Source organism: Chiloscyllium punctatum, chromosome 10 (genome assembly GCF_047496795.1).
Source record: "Chiloscyllium punctatum isolate Juve2018m chromosome 10, sChiPun1.3, whole genome shotgun sequence".
Lineage (NCBI taxonomy): Eukaryota > Metazoa > Chordata > Chondrichthyes > Orectolobiformes > Hemiscylliidae > Chiloscyllium > Chiloscyllium punctatum.
This window is the reverse complement of record NC_092748.1, coordinates 122549533-122571197: the sequence shown is the minus strand read 5'-3', so window position 1 is coordinate 122571197 and position 21665 is coordinate 122549533. Positions and strand designations below refer to the sequence as shown.

The following is a 21665-nucleotide window of genomic DNA, read 5'->3' as shown; positions in this document are numbered from 1 at the left end:
GACTTTCATCGACAGCGGGGCTGGTAGATGGATTCTCTAGCTGGGAGGTTGGCCTTTGTGATTGTCCAGGCTGAGTTCAGCACTCTCTGTAACCGTCTCTGATCTTGAATGGTACAGTTGCCATAGCAGGTAGTGATACATCCAGACAGAATGCTCTCGATGGAACACCTATAAAAGTTGGCAAGGGTATTTGCCGTCATGCCAAATTTCCTCAGCTGCCTGAGGAAGAAGAGACATTGTTGGGCCTTTGTAACCAGTGCATCCACATGAAGAGTCCAAGAAAGCTTCTTGTGGATGACCACTCCCAGGATCTTGACACTCTTCACTTGTTCCACCTCTGTGCTGTTAATGTGTAGCGGGGGGCATGAGAAACATCCCACCGAAAGTCAACTTGACAAGATGGATCCAAAATTGGCTTAGTGGCAGGAGACTGGGTAGTGGCAGAGTCTGTTTGTGTGATTAGAGGCCAGTGTTCTATGGCATTTCATGGGGATTAATGCTGGGCCCCTTTATTGTTTATGATATGGATGAGAATGTGGGTTGGAGAGGAGGATAAGTAAATTTGTGGATGACACAAAAGTTAGGCTGGTGGTTAACAGCACGGCTACAGAAAGATATAATGAGGATGATCAGATGGACAAATCAGTGGTATTTGGAATTTAACCCTGAAGAGAGTGAAGTGACACACTTTGGAAGAAGTAACAAGACAAGGGAATATTCAAGAAATGGCATGATACTGGGAATCTCAGATAAACAGAGGGATCTTGGAATGCTTGTCTAGATCCCTGAAGGTGGTCGGATAGGTTAATGGGGTAGTTAAGAAGACAAACAGGACAGGCCTTTATTAATTGTGGCATCGATTAAAAGAACAGGAAGGTTATGTTGGAGTTATACAGAACTTTGGTTAGATCACAGCTGGTATACTGTATGAGTCTGGTCACCACACTTTAGGAAGGATGTGATTGCACTGGAGAAGTGCAGAGAAAATTCACCAAGATGTTCCCTGGAATGGAGCACTTCAGTGATGAGGAGATGTTGGGTAAGCTCAGGTTGTTTTCTTTGGAGCTGGGAAGGTTGAGGAGGACCTGGCAGAGATGTGTACAAATCTAAGGGACATGGACTGAGAGGACAGGAGCAGCTGTTCCCTTAGTTGAAAGTTCAATATCAAGGGGCCACATTTTTAAAGTGAAAGGCAAGAGGTTTTGAGGGGATTTGAGGATTTTCTTTCACCCAGAAGTTGGTAAGTGTCTGGATTGCACTGCTTGGTAACCTCATAACCTTTAAAAAGTATCTGGATAACCACCTGAAGTGTCATAACATTCAAGGCTATGGGCCTATTAGGGGAATGTAGGGCCAGTGTAGGTGGTACTGTATTTTTTAGCACTACAGACTGGATGGGCTAAAGGAACTCTTCTATACTGTCTGATTATATGATCTTTGTTAACTAGGTTGGACATGATGGGCAGAATGTCTTCTTTCTTTCCTGTAAAAATCTAGGACTTTTTAGTGGTTGGAAATTATGCCACCTGTTGCAATGATATTCAGACTCTGGTGTCCAAGATATTATCATCTGGGTTTCTGGATTATTAGCCTGGTAACAATATGTCATCGTGACTGTTGAAAGAGTGTTTGATGGGGGAATGTAGCTTTTCCTAACTACTTTTTGTGACTTTTAAGTTAGGAATGGTAGGTCACTTAGAATGGCATGGCCTAGTCAGGGATTCCCTCATTCCTGATGAAGGGCTTTTGCCCGAAACGTCGATTTTTTTTTTTGTTCCTCAGATGCTGCCTGATTTGCTGTGCTTTTCCAGCACTACTCCAATCTTGACTCTAATCTCTAGCATCTGCAGTACTCACTTCTGCCTAGTCAGGGATAGTCAGCATAGTTTTATTAACGAAAGATTATGCCTTGCAATTTTGATTGAATTCTTTGAGGAAATGACAAGGAGAATTGATGAGGGTAGACTAGTGGATGTTATCTACATGAATTTTAGTAAGGTATTTGACAAGGTCTCCCATGGTACATTGGTCAGAAAAGCAAAAGCCCATGGAATACAGGATAATGTGTCAAATTGGATCCAAATTTGGCTTAGTAAAAGGAAATAAAGGGTAATGGTCGATGGCTGCCCTTGTGAATGGAAAGCTGTTTCCAGTGGTGTTCTGCACGGTTCGGTGTTGAGATCCCTGCTGTTTGTTTTATAACACTTAACGATTTGGACTTGAACTTGGGGTCACAAATAAGAAGTTTGCAGACAATTAAAAAATTGGCCGTGTAGTGGATTGTGTAGAGAATTGCTGTAAGCTCCAAAATGATATCAATGGGTTGGCAGAATGGGCTGGGAAGTGGCAGAAGGAGTTTAACTTTAAGTATGAGGTAATGCGTTTAGGGAGGTCAAACAGTAAAAAGGGAATACACAATAAATGGGAATATACTGAGAGGGTAGATGAAGTGAGGGATCTTGATGTGCAAGTGCACAGGTCCCTGAAGGTAGCAGTACAGGTGCATAAGATTGTAAAGAAAGCATATGAAATGCTCTGCTTTGGTAGAAGTAGAGAATACAAAAATAGGGATGTAATAATGAAACTGTATAGGACAATGTGGTGAGGCCATGATTGGAGTATTGTGTGCAGATCTGACGACCACATTATAGGAAGGACATAATCGCATTGGAGAGAATGCAGAGAAGAATGTTGCCAGGTCAGGAGAATTGTATCTACTAGAAATGTTTGGAGAGGTTCGGATCGCCTTCCTTGGAATAGAAAAGGCTGAAGGGTGACACAATTGAGGTATACGAACTTGCGAGGAGTAGAGTTAGAAGAGACAGGAGGAACCTGTTTCCCTTGGCAGAGTGTTCAACAACCAGGGGTCTTAGATTCAAATTAAGGATTAGAGGGGACATGAGTCACAGAGCGATACAGCACAGAAACAGACCCTTTGGTTCAACCCGTCCATACCAACCAGGTATCCTAACCTAATCTAGTTCCATTTGCCAGCACCTGGCCCATATCCCTCCAAACCCTTCCTATTCATATACCCATCCAGATGCCTTTTAAATGTTGCAATTGTACCAGCCTCCACCACTTCCTCTGGCAGCTCGTTCCAAAGATATGCCACACTCTGTGTGAATAAATTGCCCCTTAGGTCTCTTTTATATCTTTCTCCTCTCACCCTAAACTTATGCCCTCTAATTCTGGACTCCCCAACTTGGGCGAAAATATATTGTCAATTTACCCTATCCATGATTTTAAAAATCTCTATAAGGTCACCCCTCAGCCTCCGATGCTCCAGGGAAAACAGCCCCAGCCTGTTCAGCCTCTCCCTATAGCTCAAATCCTCCAACCCTGGCAACATCCTTGTAAATCTTTTCTGAATCCTTTCAAGGATTTCAACATCTTTCCGATAGGAAGGAAACCAGAATTGCACACAATATTCCAAAAGTGGTCTAACCTATGTCTTGTACAGCCGCAAAATGACCTCCTGTACTCAATACTCTGACCAATAAATGAAAGCATACCAAACGCCTTCTTCACTATCCTATCTACCTGTGACTCTACTTTCAAGGAGCTATTAACCTGTACTCCAAGGTCTCTTTATTCAGCAATACTCCCCAGAGTCTTACCATTAAATGTATAAGTCCTGCTCTGATTTGCTTTCCCAAAATGTAGCACCTCGCATTTATCTGAATTAAACTCCATCTGCCACTTCTCTGCTCATTGGCCCATCTGGTCAAGATCCTGTTGTAATCTGAGGTATCCCTCTTCGCTGTCCACTACACCTCCAATTTTGGTGTTGTTTGCAAACTTACTAACTATACCTCCTATGCTCACATCCAAATCATTTATATAAATGACAAAAAGAAGTGGACCCAGCACCGATCCTTGTGGCAGAGGCCTGAAAGTCTTTCAAAAAGAACCTGGATCTGCACCTTTTGTGCTGAAAGCTGCAGGGCTATGAACCATGTGCAGGAGGATGGGATTAGAAAGGACATCTGGGTGTCTTTAGGTCAGCATGGACAAAATGGGCCAAATGGCCCCCTTCTGTGGTGCATCATTTCTCTAGTTCTGTGGTTTCTATCATGGTAATATTTGAATAGAGACAAAAATCTCAAATTTTGTTGTCATTTAATCCCTGATCTTTGTTTTGGGATCTTTCCAATTATCAGATGGAAAGGACATTTCCTGTCTGTTCAGTCTCCTATGACTCTCACCCAGTTGAGAAAGGCCATTAACAGGAGCTATTAGTCAGCATCTTGTTGACTGGAGTCGCTGAATATTACTTATTGATGAGCTGTCTGCTGTGATTGTTACAACCAGATTAATATACCAGGACACAGGATCAGGCTGGGGACACGATTCCCAGTACTAAGAGCAGGCCATTGTAAAACTCCAATAATCTCCAGTTTTGTAAAATCTGTCTCACGTGGCCTTTGCTGAATTCACTGATCTGAGCCAGGCTGGTTTCAGCAGAATCAAAAATCTGGGTTTTAGCCCTGGTCCAGAATAGAATAAAGAATGAAATTGATCAGTTCATCAGAGTGAGTGAGACAGAGTAAGAGTGAGAAAGAGAGAGAGAGACAGAGAGGTCACTTCTGTTCCATGCCAATCACTAGGGAACTGCTTGTGATCTCTTTAGGGAGCTTGAGAGTGATTTACACTGTCACTCTTTTGCCGACAAGGTTAAGGGTTGCGGGGACAGTGTACAAAGGATGATGGGATCAGGGCTGACAGGGAGCTGTGCTAACTACACATTTAGGAATGAAATTTCAGCCAGTAAATCCCTGATGGTTAGGTTGTTCTGGAAGGTAATTTTTAATTTGCCTGTTCAGGGATGTTTTTACACACCCCTGGAGCAGGTGGGGCTTGAACCTGGGTATCCTAGTCCAGAGATAAGGAAACTACCACCACCCCACATGACCTGTCTGTTTATCTTGGGTCAGTTGACTTTATCATCTACACCAGCCAGTTTCTGTTAAAGACTTTCAGTCTGATTAACTGGCAGTTGATTTGCTGAGGAGAGTTTATGGGAGAGACTGAATTCAAACGCACCATCTGCTCCCTTGTCTTTTGCTTCATAAAATTCCAGCCTGGTCTGTCTCCTTCAGGGTCAGCATGGAAAGAGAGTTCCTCCCCCACGCACTAAACAATCTGGTCTCCCTTTCACTCATTCCTGCCTTAGTGAAAGTGCTTCTTGAATATCTGCTTACCCTAGTCTCCATGCTCCCAGTGAAGCTGCGGTCATTCATGAATATTTCAAATCAACAGCAACTATTCCTCATTGAGAAACTGTTCTTGAATATTCATGTTCATTAAGTAGCATTGAATATCTGAATGACATAGGCTGATCTGGCTGGGGTCAGGGTGACTGGGAGAGATTAATGTGACTCTGGATGGGGGCAGGTCCACTCACTGGTGCCATGAGGCAGGCCTAGCCTCCCCTCTCCTCTCTAATTGGCACTTCCATAGCTAGGCCTTTCTGACATTCTGCATTTCCTAGTGGACAGGGTCTCTGTTGCACTTCCTACCGACTGTGACCCCAATCCTGGTTGCAGCCAGTCTCTGATTTGATTATTTAAATGGCTGCCACCAAATTGGGTGGACAGAGCTGATGTCCAACTGTGTCCCCTTTGGTCCTGTCCTATCACCTAATGCCCTTTGCCCCTTGAACCCCAGTATCACTGGCCTCAGCCCGATGACCTCGGTATCACCAAGCTTTAGCTCCCACACCTGCCGTGATATCCCTCTGATAGCTCTACATTCTCTGTGCCTTCTACATCCTGACCCATGCTCTTTGCCCCTGGCACCCCCACATCCCCATTCCCTGAACATTACCATACTTCGTCTCTCTGCATCCTCGCTCCTCCTGTGCTTTCACCAATCCTGCTGTTTGTGGTGTACACTAATGATTTAGACAAATGTGGAATTTATGATCAACATGGATGGGTTGAACCAAAGGGTCAGTTTCTGTATGACATTTGTAGATGATATGAAAATTGGTAGCTCAAAAGCTCAGCAGGTCTGTGACTCAATGAGGTTGGGCAGCATCTGTGGAGAAAAATCAGAGTTAACGTTTCGGGTCCAGTGATCCTTCTCCAGAACCAGTCTTGCTGAATTTTTCCATGAATTTCTGTTTTTGTTCCTTATTCACAGCATCAACTGTTTTTTTTTGTTTAATATTTTGATTAGATTCCATTCCCTACAGAATGGAAACAGGCCATTTGGCCCATCAAGTCCACACCGACCCTCCAAAGAGTAACCCACCCAGATCCATTTCCCTTCTCTACGTTTGCCTCTGACTAATGCAACTAATACTTTGGGCAATTTCCCATGGCCAATCCACCCTAACCTGCACATCTTTGGATTGTGGGAGGAAACTGGAGCACTTGGAGGAATCCCACGCAGACACAGGGCGAACGTGTAAAATCCACGCAGATGTTTACCCGAGGCAGGAATTGAACCTGGGTCCCGAAGCAGCAGTGCTAACCACTGAGCCACTCTGCTGCCCTAAATTGGTAGATTGAAAAATGATAAGAAGGATAGCCATAAACTGCAGGAGAAAACCAATAGACTGGTTAAAACATAGGCAAATGGAATTCAACCCAGAAATTTCATAGAATTACAGAATTTTACAGTACAGAAGGAGGCCGTTTGGCCCAATGTGTCTTTACCAGCTCCCAAAACAGCTACCCAGCTAGTCCTATGCTCCAGCCCTTTCTCCGTAGCCCTCCTAAATTTATTACTCTTAAATATATATCTAGCTCTCTTTCTCCCAAAGAATCTGTCTCCACCACTCTCAAAAGTGGTGCATTCCAAATCCTTCCAACTCTGAGTAAAAACGTTTCTCCTCATCTCATTCTGATCTCACTTGCTGTCAATCTTGAAATTGTGACACCTAAATATTGATATACTAACTAGTGGAAACAAATAAACTTCTTTACCCTGTAAAACTTAGGTTTGGCCATTGCTCCTTTTTAACTTTTATGAAGAATTGAAGAATGTGGTTCTGGAAAAGCACAGCCTCAGGAATGAAGAGCTTTTACTCGAAATGTCGATTCTCCTCCTCAGATGCTACCTGACCTGTTGTGCTTTTCCAGCACCACACTCTTCGACTCTGATCTCCAACATCTGCAGTTCCTCACTTTCTCCCAGGGATGAAGAATTGTTGCAGCTCCCTCATGCGCTGCTTGAATATTTGCCATTGCCTTTACACTGTCATCCCTTTAGGGAACATCCCCAAGGATATCCCAGCCAACTTGTAACCCATACCATTGTAGTTACCTCTGTTCAGATTAAAGAGTCTTGTCTCAAAATCAACTCCGGGACACATGCACCAATCAACCCCACCGCCATGTGGCCGAACACTTCAGCTCCCCCTCCCACTCTGCTGAGGACATGCAAGTCCTGGCCCGCCTCCACCACCAAATCCTAGCCACTCGATGCCTGGAAGAAGAACATCTCATCATCTGCCTTGGAACCCTCCAACCACACGGGATCAATGTCAATTTCACCAGTTTCCTCATCTCTCCTCCCCCCACCATATCCCAGATCCAACCCTCCAACTCGGCACGGCCCTCTTGAACAGGCCTACCAATCCATCTTCCTTCCCACCTATCTGCTCCACCCTCCATTCAACCTATCACTATCACCCACCCACCTTCATCAACCTATCATACTCACCGCTACATTGCCCCCAACCCCAGCCCCCTCCCATTTATCTCTCAACCCCCTTGCCCCACACCCCACAGTCCTGATGAAGGGTTTATGCTTGAAATGAAAACTCTCCAGCTTCTTGGATACTGCCTGACCTCCTGTGCCTTTTCAGCGCCACACTTTTTGACTCAAAATCAAATATGTCACTTGAGGAATTCTATCATATTAGGTCACTCATCCCAACGGGTGTTGCACAACTGGACAGATTTAGATTTATTGTCACATGTATATTAAAAATACAATTAAAATGTTTTTTTGTGTGCTATACACAAAGTGCCATCTTGAAACACTTGAATATAGTGCAAGATTTTACTACAATAGCATGCAGATTTCTCTCTTTTTATTCTCTTCCGCTGCCCCTCCAATCACTGCTTAACATTGGTGGGGGTCTTTGTCTTGGGCCCCAGGGTCTCTCTACAACTGCCCCATCCAAGCTGGAGCCATGACCCTGGAGATGAGCGAGTTCTGTACCTCCTGTTCACCATCTGATGCTCCTCCAGGCTCTGCCATCAATTTGCCATCCAACCGTTTCATCGATACTTCTGCTCCTTCAAGTGCCCAGGCCTACCTGCGGACCTGAAGCCTCAGCTCAGATTGCAAGTGCAGGCTGGAGGAATCAGCCCAGGACCTGGCTCTTGCTCACTAGGAGACCCCAGGCTGGGGTGGAGCCATGTCCAGCTTGTCCTGGTGTTGCTGCTGCTGCTGTCGGATGCCTATTCCTTCTGCCTCTCTCCAGAAAGCTGTTGGAGCGGATAAGTCCCAGACTTAGCACTATTCCTGCACTGCCACTTTGATTGCCAGTTTTTCCTTTCCCATTACACAATATACATTCCATAAGATTGCCCTTTCATTATAGGAGAGAGGACTGTTGTTAATCTTAACCTGAGGGTCATCACAACTCAAGCTAGATCATGTCTGATCCTGTTTCTCAATGTCACACTCTGCTCTGTTTCTCTTCATACAACTTAACACCTTTAGTTTCTAGAAATCTATCAATTTATTTCTTCAATATATTCAGTGGCTTGATTTCTGTGATGGTGAATTCCACATGTTCATCACCTTGAGTAAAAGTATTTCTCTTCAGCTCTGTCCCAAGTGGTCAACCATATATCCTGAGACCATGACCCTGCCAGGGGAAGCATCATTTCCTCCATTCAGTCTGTCCAGACAAAATTTGATATGGTTATACTAGACTAATATTTGGAATGGGCGTGTAGTCTTATGATGAAGGTTAGACAAGTTATACTTGGATCTGAGAGATAAATGGGACAGGGCTGGGGTTGGGGCTGGATTTGACATGAGTGGATGGAGCAGGTATAGGCCATTAGCCTCTTGAACCTGTTCTGGCATTCCAAGAGATCATGGCTGTCCTGTAGCCTAACTCATTGCCTTTGGCCTATTTCCATTAATACCTTTGTTTAAAAATAAAATATTCATCTCCAATTTAAAATGAACAACTCATCCAGCATCCTCTGCCCTTTTTTGAAAGAGCATTCCAAATGTTTATCACACAAACATCTCTCCTGAATGGTCTGGTGCTAATTCTCAGACTATACTGCCTAGTTCTAGAATCTCCAACCAATGGAAATAATTTATATATATCTATCCTGTCTTTTCCAGTTAGTATCTTGAAGACTTCAATCAGATCATCCCTTAACCCTCTAAATTCTAGGGAAAACAGATCCAATTTGTGTAATCTCTTCTCATTACTTAAGTTTAGATGTACTTAAGCCTTGAAGTCTGATGTCATTCTTGTAAATCTATGTCACACCCCCTCCAAGGCCGATATATCCTTCCTAAGATGTGGTGCACAGATCTGCCCACATTACTCCAAGTGGGGCTAACCAGAGTTTTATATACATTCAGCATTGCTTCTTTGTACTGCAGTCCTCTAGAGATAAAAAAAAACAGCATTCCTTAAGCCTTCTCGATTATTTTCTGCATCTATTCATGACATTTTAAAGATCCATCTCCAGGTGGCAACTGGTGACAGGTAGATTTCTTCAGGGGTCTGAGCTGGGATCACAAGTATTCACAACTATGACACCAAGACAGGTTGTGTTGAGGGAATGGAGAGGCTGCAGAAAGATTGGACAGGCTAGGAAAATGGGCAAAGAAGTGGCAGATAGAATGCATTGTGAGAAAATGTGAGGTTATGTACTTTTGTGGGAAGAATAGAGGCATAGACTATTTTCTAAAAGGGGAAAGGCTTTGGAAATCTGAAATACAAAGGAACTCTGAAGTCCCAGTTCAGGATTCTCTTAAGGTTAACATGCAGGTTCAGTTGGCAGTTAGGAAGACAAATGCAATGTTAGCATTCATTTCAAAAATAGATGAGCAGGGACGTAATGCTGAGGCTGTATTTGTCTCTGGTTAGATCTCACTTGGAATATTGTGGGCAATTTTGGGCCTGTATCTGAGGAAGGATGTGCTGGTGTTGGAGTGGGTTCAGAGGAGGTTTACAAGCATAACAAAGGGCTTGTCATAGGAGGAGTGGTTGGGGACTCTGGATCTGTACTCATCTCTAGAAGGATTGGGGGAGGCGGGGAGTCTCATTGAAATTTCCAGAACACTGTGCGGCTTGGATAGAGTGGATGTGGAGAAGATGTTTCCAATAGTAGGAGAGACTAGGACTTGAGGGCACAGCCTCCGAGTAAAGGGACAACCCTTTAAGACTGAGAATAGGAATTTCTTGAGCCAGAGGATAGTTAATCTGTGGAATGCATTACCTCAGAAGGCTGGAAAGGTCAAGGAGAGGTCATTGAGTACATTTAAGACAGAGATAAGTTTTTGATTGGTAAGCGGATCAATGGTAACTGGAAGAAGGCAAGAGGATTGGTTTGAGAAACGTACCATCCACCATCGAATGGCAGAGCAGATGTGAAGGACTGAATGACTTAATTCTGCTCCTATATCTTGTAGTTTTATTGTCCTGTGCATCTGACATACCAAGTCTCTTTGGCCATCCACTACATTTAACTTTATGCTCTCTAGAAAGTGCCCTGATCTATCTTTTCTCAGTTAAAAACAGATAATCTCACAAGCACTTCATTGAACTCCATCTACCACAGTTTAGCCCATTCACTTTGTCTATCAATACGCCTTGTAATTGTATGCTATCTTCTGTGCCACTTCACTTGGTGTCATCAGTAATTTTCAATATATGACTCCCCTCACTTTGCTGATCATCTTCCTTCTCTCTCAGCAAGGCGGTCAAAGATTATCAGGGTAAGTGAGAGTGTGGAGTAATCAGACCAACCACGCTGTCTCACAGTGCCAGGGACCTGGGTTTGATTCCACCCTCTGACGACTGTCTGGAATTAGCACATTCTCCCTGCATGGATTTCAGTTAAGTGCTCCAGTTTCCTCCCACAGCCCAAAGATGTGCAGGTTGGGTGGATTGGCCATTTTTAAAAACAAAGCTCATACAGAGTTACAGGCATGAGGTGTAAGGGGCTAGGAACGTGGGTCTGAGTGTGGTGCACGTCAGAGGGTCATTGCGGACTTGATGGGCCAAACACCTTCTTTCTGCATTTCAGGAATTTGATGTTTCTATTATCTCATTATCTCAGGCTCAAGAGACTGAATAGTTCCAATTCATAGGTTTGGATGTCTGACAGGATGTTGTCAAAATGTTACCTGTAGCTAGTGAGTCTAAAATGAAGGGATCAATCTCAAGATTAGGGGTAGGCCATTTAGGACCAAGGTGAGGAGAACTTTTTCACTTTAGTGGGTGGCAAATCTTTACCTCAGAGGGCTGTGGAGATTCAATCATGAGGCAGGCTTAAAACTAATGACATCAAAGGATATGGGTGATAGTGTGGAAGTGACTTGAAGTAGGTGTTAGTCTAGAACCTAACTGAATAGTGGAGCAGCTTGAATTGGCTAAATGGTCTGTTCCTATGTTCTTGAATCATTCTCACTCACTCAATCTCTTGGAGTTCAACTATTATCTGGCATAATAGACAAAAGTGTTAAATGGGTTTCTCCTGTTCCTATATTTCCTTTTTCTGCTCACTTTGTTCTATTTACCTCTTCATGTTTTCTTCCCCTCTGTATCTCTTTTTCTGTCCCTCATTCCATTTGTCTCTTTCTCTCTCTCCCCTATCTCTCTTTGTCTCTCAGTCCACGTCTCTCCTTCACCTGTCCCATTTGTCTTTGTTGTTTCTCACTTTTTTTCTCTTTTTCTCTGTCTTCTTTCTGTTTCACTCTCTGTTTTATACTAACTCTCTCTGATACCTCTCTGCCTAGGGTTCCTCTTTATGGCTTCGAGTGAGAGATCAGCTGCTCCCAAGCAGTGTCAGCTGTACCTCCAATGGGATCGTCTTACTCACAACTGAATACGGAGAGGTGAGAATTCACTGGCCACATTACTCGCACTTTGCTGATTATCTTCTCTCTTTGTGTTCCCCTGCCTGACTAAAACTCCTCCTATCAGCCCAAAATGCCCTGACCCTTACTGCAAATCATAGAGTCATAGAGATGTACAGCATGGAAACAGACCCTACGGTCCAACTCGTCCATGCTGACCAGACATCCCAACCTAATCTAATCCCATTTGATAGCATTTGGTCCATATCCTTCTCAACCCTTCAGAAAATATCCCTCCTCCTGCATCAACCCAGGTTATTCCTTTAAGGATGTTTCAATGCGATTATCTCTCATTCTTCTCAATTCCAGAAAATACAAGCCCAGTCTCCTCAAACTCCCCACAATGGACAGTCCCACCAACCCAGGAATCAACCTGGTGAACATTCGTTGCACTTCATCCATGGCAAGGATATTCTTCCTTAGGCAAGGGGACCAGAACAGCACACTCCTGGAGTGGTCTAACCAAGGCGCTATACAATTGAAGCAAGATCTCATTACTCCTGTACTCCAATCCCTTTGCAATAAAAGGCAAATGTTCCATTAGCTTTTCTAATAGCTTGGTGCATCTGCATGTTAGCCTTCAGTGACATATCAATGAGGACACCTAGGTCCCTTTGTATATCTACACTTTCCAACCTCTTACCATTTAAGAAAATCTCTTATCAATCTCTCTCTCCCACCAAAATGAATACATTTAACCCCACAAGTCATAGCTTACCATTGTGAGATTGATCTATTTATTCCTACTCTCTGTTTTCAGTCTGTTAATCAATCATTAATCCTAGTGAGTATATTACTTCCTGTCCCATGTTCTTCCAACTTGCAGGAACCATTCCAGAATTGATTGAATTTTGGGAGATAATCACCAATGCATCCACTAACTTCACAGCTACCTCTTTTGACATTCTGGGATGTAGAATATCAGATCCCAGGGACTTATCAATCAGACAAGTTAATTTCTCCAATACAATGTTTTTTACTAATACTAATTTCCTTTAATTCCCCATTCTTCCTTGTCCTTTGGATTTCTAATTCTGGGAGATTTTGTGTATCTTCACACCAGCTAAGCAAATTCTAACATGCTGCAAATCTTCAACTCAACCTTTTTTGGCAATTTTGTTAACCATTTCCTTTAAACTAACATAATCTTTAATTTTCCTTATTCAACAGAGTTTATTTTCTTTTCCAGTTGGGGTTTTGTGCTTTAAAGGAATGTATATTTGTTGTAATATATTAGTTCTTTAAATGCAAAATATTGCCAAAACATACATATTAATGTAATGTAACATTTTTAACATATTATGGTCACTTTTCTCTAAAGATTCTTTTACAATGAAATTATTAGTTAATTCCTTCTCATCAAACAAAACTCAATCCAAAATAGCCTTTCCCATTTCATCCCTCGACATACTGTTCCAGAAAACTATCCTGACCACATTCCAGAAATTTATCCTTGATAATATTAGATTGACCCAATTTAGATAAAGATTGAAATATTTCATCACTGCTACATTGCTGTTCTGAAATGCACCACAGCTTTCCTGGTTTTTACTGTGTCCAACCTTATCACTTACTATAATAAACAAAGAACTGTGGATGCTGGAGATTTGAAACAAAAACCAAAATTGCTGGCAAAACTCAGCAGATCTGGCAGGATCTGTGGGAAGAAAGCATCAGAACTGATGGTAATTCCATTACCACTTACTGCTTGGTGGCCTATGAACGACTTCTGCCCATGTTTGCTGCTCCTTGTTGTTCCTTCGCTTTCTTCCCAATAGAAAATATCTCATTCTTCTGTTTTATGATCCTTTCTCACCAAGGTACTGATCCTAACCCTTATGATCTGCACTGCCCGTCCCTCCTTTTTTTGCCTATCCTTCCTAAATGTTAAATATCCCCGAACATTCAGTTCTCAAGCTTGGTCACCCTGAAACCACATCTCCATAATGACAATTAGATCTCACCGTACACAGCTTTCTGTGCCATCACTCCCTTACCTTGTCTTAGATGCCGTACACCTTTAGACAGAGCACCTAAAATTCTGCCCTTTTAACACTGTTCTGACTTTTACAGGATTTGTTGGTGGGATTTGTTTCTGCTGCCTTCCATCTCCTTCTTACTGCCTTAACTCCACTTGCATCTGATACCCTAGCTCTCCTGTTACTTCCAATCTTCCCGAATTCCTCTGGAAGGTACTATAAAAATGTATTCTCTCTTTTTGGTTTCTCATTACAGTCTGTCAGCTGAGTGGGAGAGGCTGAGGTCTGAAGCAATGAGTCTGATGGCCACCTTGTTTGGTTTAATGTGCTAATATTCTCCCTTCTTCTTTCTCTCCCTCAATCTCTGTCTCCCTCAATCTCTGTCTCCCTCAATCTCTGTCTCCCTCAATCTCTGTCGCTCTCACTTTCTCTCTCTCTCAATCTCTCTGTGTCTGTCTGTCTGTCTGTCTCTCTCTCTCTCTCTCAAATTCTGCTTCTCTCAATCTCAATCTCTGTCTCTCTCTCAATCTCTGTCTCTCTCTGTCTCAATCTCTGTCTCTCTCTGTCTCAATCTCGGTCTCTCTCTATCTCAATCTCGGTCTCTCCCTCTTTCTATCTCAATCTCCATCTCTGTCTCCCTCTCAATCTCTGTCTCTCTCAATCTCTGTCTCCCTCTCAATCTCTGTCTCTCTCAATCTCTGTCTCCCTCTCAATCTCTGTCTTTCTCGCTCGCGCTCTCTCAATCTCTGTCTCTCTCTCTCTCTCTCTCAATCTCTGTCTCTCTTAATCTCAATCTCACGTTCTGTCTCTCTCTCTAAATCTCTGTCTCTCTCTATCTCAATCTCAATCTCTCTCTCTCTCTCTCAATCTCTGTCTCTTTCTATCTCAATCTCTGTCTCTCTCAATCTCTGTCTCCCTCTCAATCTCTCTCTATCTCTCTCTCTCTCTCACAATCTCTGTCTCTCTCTCTCAATCTCTGTCTCTCTCAATCTCAATCTCACTTTCTGTCTCTCTCTCTCTCAATCTCTGTCTCTCTCTATCTCAATCTCTGTCTCTGTCTCTCTCTATCTCTATCTCAATCTCTCTATCTCAATCTCTGTCTCTCTCTCTCTCTCTCTCTCTCTCTCTCTCTCTCTCTCAATATCTGTCTCTGTCTGTCTCTCTCTCAATCTCTGTCTCTCTCAATCTCAATTTCACTTTCTGTCTCTCTCTCTCTCTCTCAATCTCTGTCTCTCTCTATCTCAATCTCTGTCTCTGTCTCTCTCTCTCAATCTCTGTCTCTCTCTATCTCTATCTCAATCTCTCTATCTCAATCTCTGTGTCTCTCTCTCTCTCTCTCTCTCTCTCAATATCTGTCTCTGTCTGTCTGTCTCTCTCTCAATCTCAATCTCTGTCTCTCTCAATCTCTGTCTCCCTCTCTCTCTCAATCTCTGTATCCCTCTCTCAATCTCTGTCTCCCTCTCAATCTCTGTCTTTCTCACTCTCTCTCAATCTGTCTGTCTCTCTCTCTCAATCTCTGTCTCTCTCAATCTCTGTCTCTCTCAATCTCTGTCTCTCTCAATCTCTGTCTCTCTCAATCTCTGTCTCTCTCAATCTCTGTCTCTATCTCTATCTTAATCTCAATCTCTGTCTCTCTATCTCAATCTGTATCTCTCTCTATCTCAACCTCAATCTCTCTCTCTCTCTCTCTCCATCTCCATCTCAATCTCTGACTCTCTCTCTCTCTCAATCTCTGTCTCTCTCTCTCTCAATCTCAATCTCTGCCTCTTTCTATCTCAACCTCCATCTCTGTCTCTCTCTCTCTATCTCTGTCTCTCTCAATCTCAATCTCACTTTCTGTCTCTCTCTCTAAATCTCTGTCTCTCTCTATCTCAATCTCAATCTCTGTCTATCTGTATCTCAATTTCTGCATCTCACTCTCTCAATCTCTGTCCCTCTCTCTCTCAATCTCAATCTCTGTTTCTGTCTCTCTCTATCTCAATCTCTCTCTCTCTCTCTCTCTCTCTCTCTCTCAATCTCTGTATCACTCTCTCTCTCAATCTCTGTCTCTCTCAATCACAATTTCTGTCTCTCACAATCTCAATCTTTGTCTCTCCCTCTCAATCTCTGTCTTTCCCTCTCAATCTCTGTCTTTCTCGCTCTCTCTCTCAATCTCTGTCTCTCTCAAACTCAATCTCTATCTCTCTCTATCTCAATCTCTGCCTCTCTCTATCTCAATTTCAATCTGTATCTCTCTCTATCTCAATCTCTGTCTCTCTCTACCTCAATCTCTGTCTCTCTCTCTCTACCTCAATCTCTGTCTCTCTCTCTCTACCTCAATCTCTGTCTCTCTCTCTCTCTCAATCTCTGTCTCTCTCTCTCTATCTCAATCTCTGTCTCTCTCTCTCTATCTCAATCTCTGTCTCTCTCTCTCTCTCAATCTGTCTCTCTCTCTCAACCTCAATATCTGTCTCTCTCTCTCCCTCAATCTCTCTCTCTCTCTCTCTCTCTCTCTCTCAATCTCTGTCTCTCTCAATCTCTGTCTCTGTCTCTGTCTCTCTCTCTCCCACGATATCTGTCTGTCTCTCTCCCTCAATCTCTGTCTCTCTCTATCTCAATCTCTGTCTCTCTCTCTCTCTCTCCATCACAATCTCTGACTCTCTCTCTCTCTCTCTCAATCTCTGTCTCTCCCTATCTCAATCTCAATCTCTGCCTCTTCCTATCTCAATCTCCATCTCTGTCTCTCTCTCTCTCAATCTCAATCTCTGTCTCTCTCTATCTCAATCTCTGTCTCTCTCTCCCACGATATCTGTCTGTCTCTCTCCCTCAATCTCTGTCTCTCTCTCTCTCCATCTCTGTCTCTCTCTCTCTCCATCTCAATCTCTGACTCTCTCTGTCTCTCTCTCTCTCAATCTCTGTCTCTCCCTATCTCAATCTCAATCTCTGCCTCTTTCTATCTCAATCTCCATCTCTGTCTCTCTCTCTCAATCTCAATCTCTGTCTCTCTCTATCTCAATCTCTGTCTCTGTCTCTCTCTCTCTCTTCCACGATATCTGTCTGTCTCTCTCTCTCAATCTCTGTCTCTCTCTATCTCAATCTCAATCTCTGTCTCTCTCTCAATCTCTGTCTCTCTCAATCTCAATCTCTGTCTTTCTCTATCTCAATCTCAATCTCTGTCTCTCTCTATCTCAATCTCTGCCTCTCTCTATCTCAATCTCAATCTCTGCCTCTCTCTATCTCAATCTCAATCTCTCTCTCTGTCTCAATCTCTGTCTCTCTCTATCTCAATCTCTGTCTCTCTCTATCTCAACCTCAATCTCTGTCTCTCTATATCAATCTCTGTCTCTCTCTCTCTCTCTCAATCTCTGTCTCTCTCTCCATTTCTGTCTCGCTTAATCTCAATCTCTGTCTCTCTCTCTCTCAATCTCAATCTCAATCTCTATCTCTATCTCAATCTGTATCTCTCTCTATCTCAATCTGTATCTCTCTCTATCTCAATCTATCTCTCTCTCTCTCAATCTCTATCGCAATCACAATCTCTGTCTCTCAATCTCAATCTCAATCTCTATCTCTCTATATCTCAATCTCAATCTCCGTCGCTCTATCACAATCTCTGTCTCTTAATCTCTGTCTCTCTCTATCTCAATCTCAATCTGTCTCTCTATCTCAATCTCTGTCTCTGTCTCTCTCTCTCTCTCTCAATCTCTGTCTGTCTCAATCTCAATCTCTGTCTGTCTCTATCTCAATCTCAATTTCTGTCTCTCTCAATCTCAATCTCAATCTCTGTCTCTCTCTCTCTATCTTAATCTCTGTGTGTGTCTCTCTCTCTCAATCTGTCTCTCCCTATCTCAATCTCTGCCTCTTTCGATCTCAATCTCCATCACTGTCTCTCTCTATCTCAATCTCTGTCTCTCTCTCTCAATCTCTCTCTCTCTCCATTTCAATCTCAATCTCTGTCTGTCTCTCTCACACTCTCTCTCTCTCTCTCTCTCTCAATCTCTGTCTCTCCCTATCTCAATCTCAATCTCTGCCTCTTTCTATCTCAATCTCCATCTCTGTCTCTCTCTCTCTATCTCATTCTCTGTCTCTCTCTCTATCTCATTTTCTGTCTCTCTCAATCTCAATCTCACTTTCTGTCTCTCTCTCTAAATCTCTGTCTCTCTCTATCTCAATCTCAATCTCTGTCTATCTGTATCTCAATTTCTGCATCTCACTCTCTCAATCTCTGTCCCTCTCTCTCTCTCAATCTCAATCTCTGTTTCTGTCTCTCTCTATCTCAATCTCTCTCTCTCTCTCTCTCTCTCAATCTCTGTATCACTCTCTCTCTCAATCTCTGTCTCTCTCAATCACAATCTCTGTCTCTCTCAATCTCAATCTCTGTCTCTCCCTCTCAACCTCAATCTCTATCTCTCTATCTCAATCTCTGCCTCTCTCTATCTCAATCTCTGCCTCTCTCTATCTCAAAATCAATCTGTATCTCTCTCTATCTCAATCTCTATCTCAATCTCTGTCTGTCTCTCTCTCTCTCTCTCTCTCCATCTCTGTCTCTCTCCATCTCTGTCTCTCTCCATCTCTGTCTCTCTCCATCTCTGTCTCTCTCCATCTCTGTCTCTCTCCATCTCTGTCTCTCTCCATCTCTGTCTCTCTCCATCTCTGTCTCTCTCCATCTCTGTCTCTCTCCATCTCTGTCTCTCTCCATCTCTGTCTCTCTCCATCTCTGTCTCTCTCCATCTCTGTCTCTCTCCATCTCTGTCTCAATCGCCATCTCTGTCTCTCAATCTCTGTCTCTCTCTCTCTATCTCTGCCCCTCTCTCTATCTCTATCTCAATCTCTGTCTCTCTCAATCACAATCATTGTCTCTCTCAATCTCTCTGTCTCTCTCTCTCTCTCTCTCTCAATCTCTGACTCTCAATCTCAATCTCAATCTCTGACTCTCTCAATCTCAATCTGTCTCTATTTCTCTCTCTCTCTCTCTCTCAATCTCTGTCTCTCTCACTCTCAACCTCTGTCTCTCTCAACCTCAATCTCTGTCTGTCTGTCTGTCTCTCCCTCTCTCTCAATCTCTCTCTCTCTCTCTCTCAATCTCTGTCTCTCCATATCTCAATTTCAATCTCTGTCTGTCTGTCTCTCTCTATTTCTGTCTCTCTCTCTCAATCTCAATCTCTGTCTCTCTCAATCTCTGTCTCTCTCTATCTCAATCTCTCTCTCTCTCTCTCTCTCTCAATCTGTTTCTCTCCATCTCAATCTCAATCTCTGTCTCTCTCTCTCTATCTCTGTCTGTCTCTCTCTCTATCTCAATCTCTGTCTCTCTCTCTGTCTCTCTCTCAATCTCTGTCTATCTCTCCATCTCAATCTCTCTCTCTCTCTCTCAATCTCTCTCTCTCTCTCTCCATCTCAATCTCTCTCTCTCTCTCTCTCTCTATCTCTGTCTCTCTCTCCATCTCAATCTCAATCTCTGTCTCTCTCTCTCAATCTCTGTCTGTCTGTCTCTCTCTCTCTATCTCTGTCTCTCTCTCTCTCTCTCAATCTCTGACTCTCAATCTCAATCTCAATCTCTGACTCTCTCAATCTCAATCTGTCTCTATTTCTCTCTCTCTCTCTCTCTCTCTCAATCTCTGTCTCTCTCACTCTCAACCTCTGTCTCTCTCAACCTCAATCTCTGTCTGTCTGTCTCTCCCTCTCTCTCAATCTCTCTCTCTCTCTCAATCTCTGTCTCTCCATATCTCAATTTCAATCTCTGTCTGTCTGTCTCTCTCTATTTCTGTCTCTCTCTCTCTCAATCTCAATCTCTGTCTCTCTCAATCTCTGTCTCTCTCTATCTCAATCTCTCTCTCTCTCTCTCTCTCAATCTGTTTCTCTCCATCTCAATCTCAATCTCTGTCTCTCTCTCTCTATCTCTGTGTGTCTCTCTCTCTCTCAATCTCTGTCTCTCTCTCTATCTCTCTCTCTGTCTCTCTCTCTCTCTCTATCTCTGTCTCTCTCTCTTTCTCTATCTCTATCTCTCTCTCTCTCTCTCTCAATCTCTGTCTATCTCTCCATCTCAATCTCTCTCTCTCACTCTCTCTCTCTGTCTCTCTCTCAATCTCTGTCTGTCTCTCTGTCTCTCTCTATCTCAATCTCTCTCTCTCTGTCTCTCTCTCTCTCAATCTCTGTCTCTCTCTCTCTCTCTCTCAATCTCAATCTCTCTTTCTCAATCATAATCTGTCTCTCTCTCTCAAACTCTGTTTCTCTAAATCCTACTCTTTGTCTCTGTCTCTCTCAATCTTTGTTATTTGCTCCATGTCTGTCTCTTTGTCTCTCTTTTCCTCTCTGTATCCTTCTCTTTCTGTTTCTCTCTCTCTCTCTCTATCTCTCCAACTCTGCCTTACGGTTTATATCATTGAACGTGTCTGTTGCCTGTCTCTCTCTCTTTCTCTCTGCGTCTGTCTCATCATTATGTCTATCTGTCGATTGGTCCCTTGTCTCTGTGTCTATCTCATGTCTGTTTCCATTGCCTTCTCTCACTCTCTCTTTCTCTTGCATTCTTTGTCTCTCTCTCTCTCTCTCTTTTTCTCTGTCTAGGTTTTTTCATTTGAACTGGCTGAACTATCTGGAGAGGTTGTTATCCCAATGCATCAGACCAGTGTTGACGGAGTGGATGACATGTCAAGTCTCACGGATCTCCATGAAGCTGCTATTCTGTACAACCTCTTTCTCCGATACAATCAGGATAAGATCTATGTACGCCAATTTTCTACCACTGCAGTTTCCCCTTCTCTTGCTGAGAGCCTGTGTTTGGAATGAAAGAGTGGCGGTAACTCCTGTTCACCCCATAGATTGTCATCAGTCACCCAGAGGTGCTCCTCCAGGTTATTGAGAAGCTATTCAGCCCATCAGCTCTAATCTAACCAAATTATATCTGATTTTGTTTTTGGGATGCAAATGCCACTTTTAGGTCAGCATTTATTTCCTGTCCCGAGTTGCTCCTTCAACCAACTGATGGTGAGCTGCCTTCATAAACCACTACAGTCAATGTGCAAAAATTTGCCCCACAGTGCCCTTAAGGGAGGGATCTTGACCCAGCAACAGGGAAGAAACAGTGATATATTTCTGAGTCAGGATGCTGAGTGGCTTGGGGGGAACTTGCAGGAGGTGATGTTCCCATGTATCTGCTGCCCTTGTCCTTTGAGATGGAAGTAGTCTTGTGTTTGGAAGGTCTTGTCTCAAAATCTTTGGTGAATTTCTGCAGTGTATCTTGTGGATAGTACACACTGCTGCTTATGAGCTTGGGTGGTGGAGGGAGTGGATGCTTCTGAATGTTTATGGATTTGGGGCCAATCGGGTGGCTGCTTTGTCCTGGATGGTGTTGAGTGTTGTTGGAGCTGCCCCCATCCAGGCAAGTGGAGAGTATTCCATCACACTCTGGACTTCTGCCTTGCAGATGGTGGACAGGCTTTGGGGAGTCAGGAGACGGGTTACTTGTTGCAGGATTTCCAGTTTCTGATCTGCTCATGTTCCCATTGAATTAAATGGCTAGTTTCAGGTCAGTGTTAAACTCCAGATTATTGATAATGGGGGTCAGTGATGGTGAGGCCATTGAATGTTATGGGACAGTGATTACATTGTCTCTTACTGGTGATAGTAATTGTG

The 21665-nt window shown here is 43.3% G+C and overlaps 1 protein-coding gene across 1 annotated transcript in view; it reads left to right on the top strand.

The window, feature by feature from the left end:
• Window positions 1-21665, top strand: part of LOC140482516 (unconventional myosin-X-like) — a 256377-nt gene that overhangs the window by 14449 nt on the left and 220263 nt on the right. Inside the window, exons 2-3 of the mRNA XM_072580068.1 lie at window positions 11959-12057; window positions 20598-20756. Of these exons, the coding sequence (XP_072436169.1) occupies window positions 11959-12057; window positions 20598-20756 (258 nt within the window). The remainder of the gene's footprint in view (window positions 1-11958; window positions 12058-20597; window positions 20757-21665) is intronic.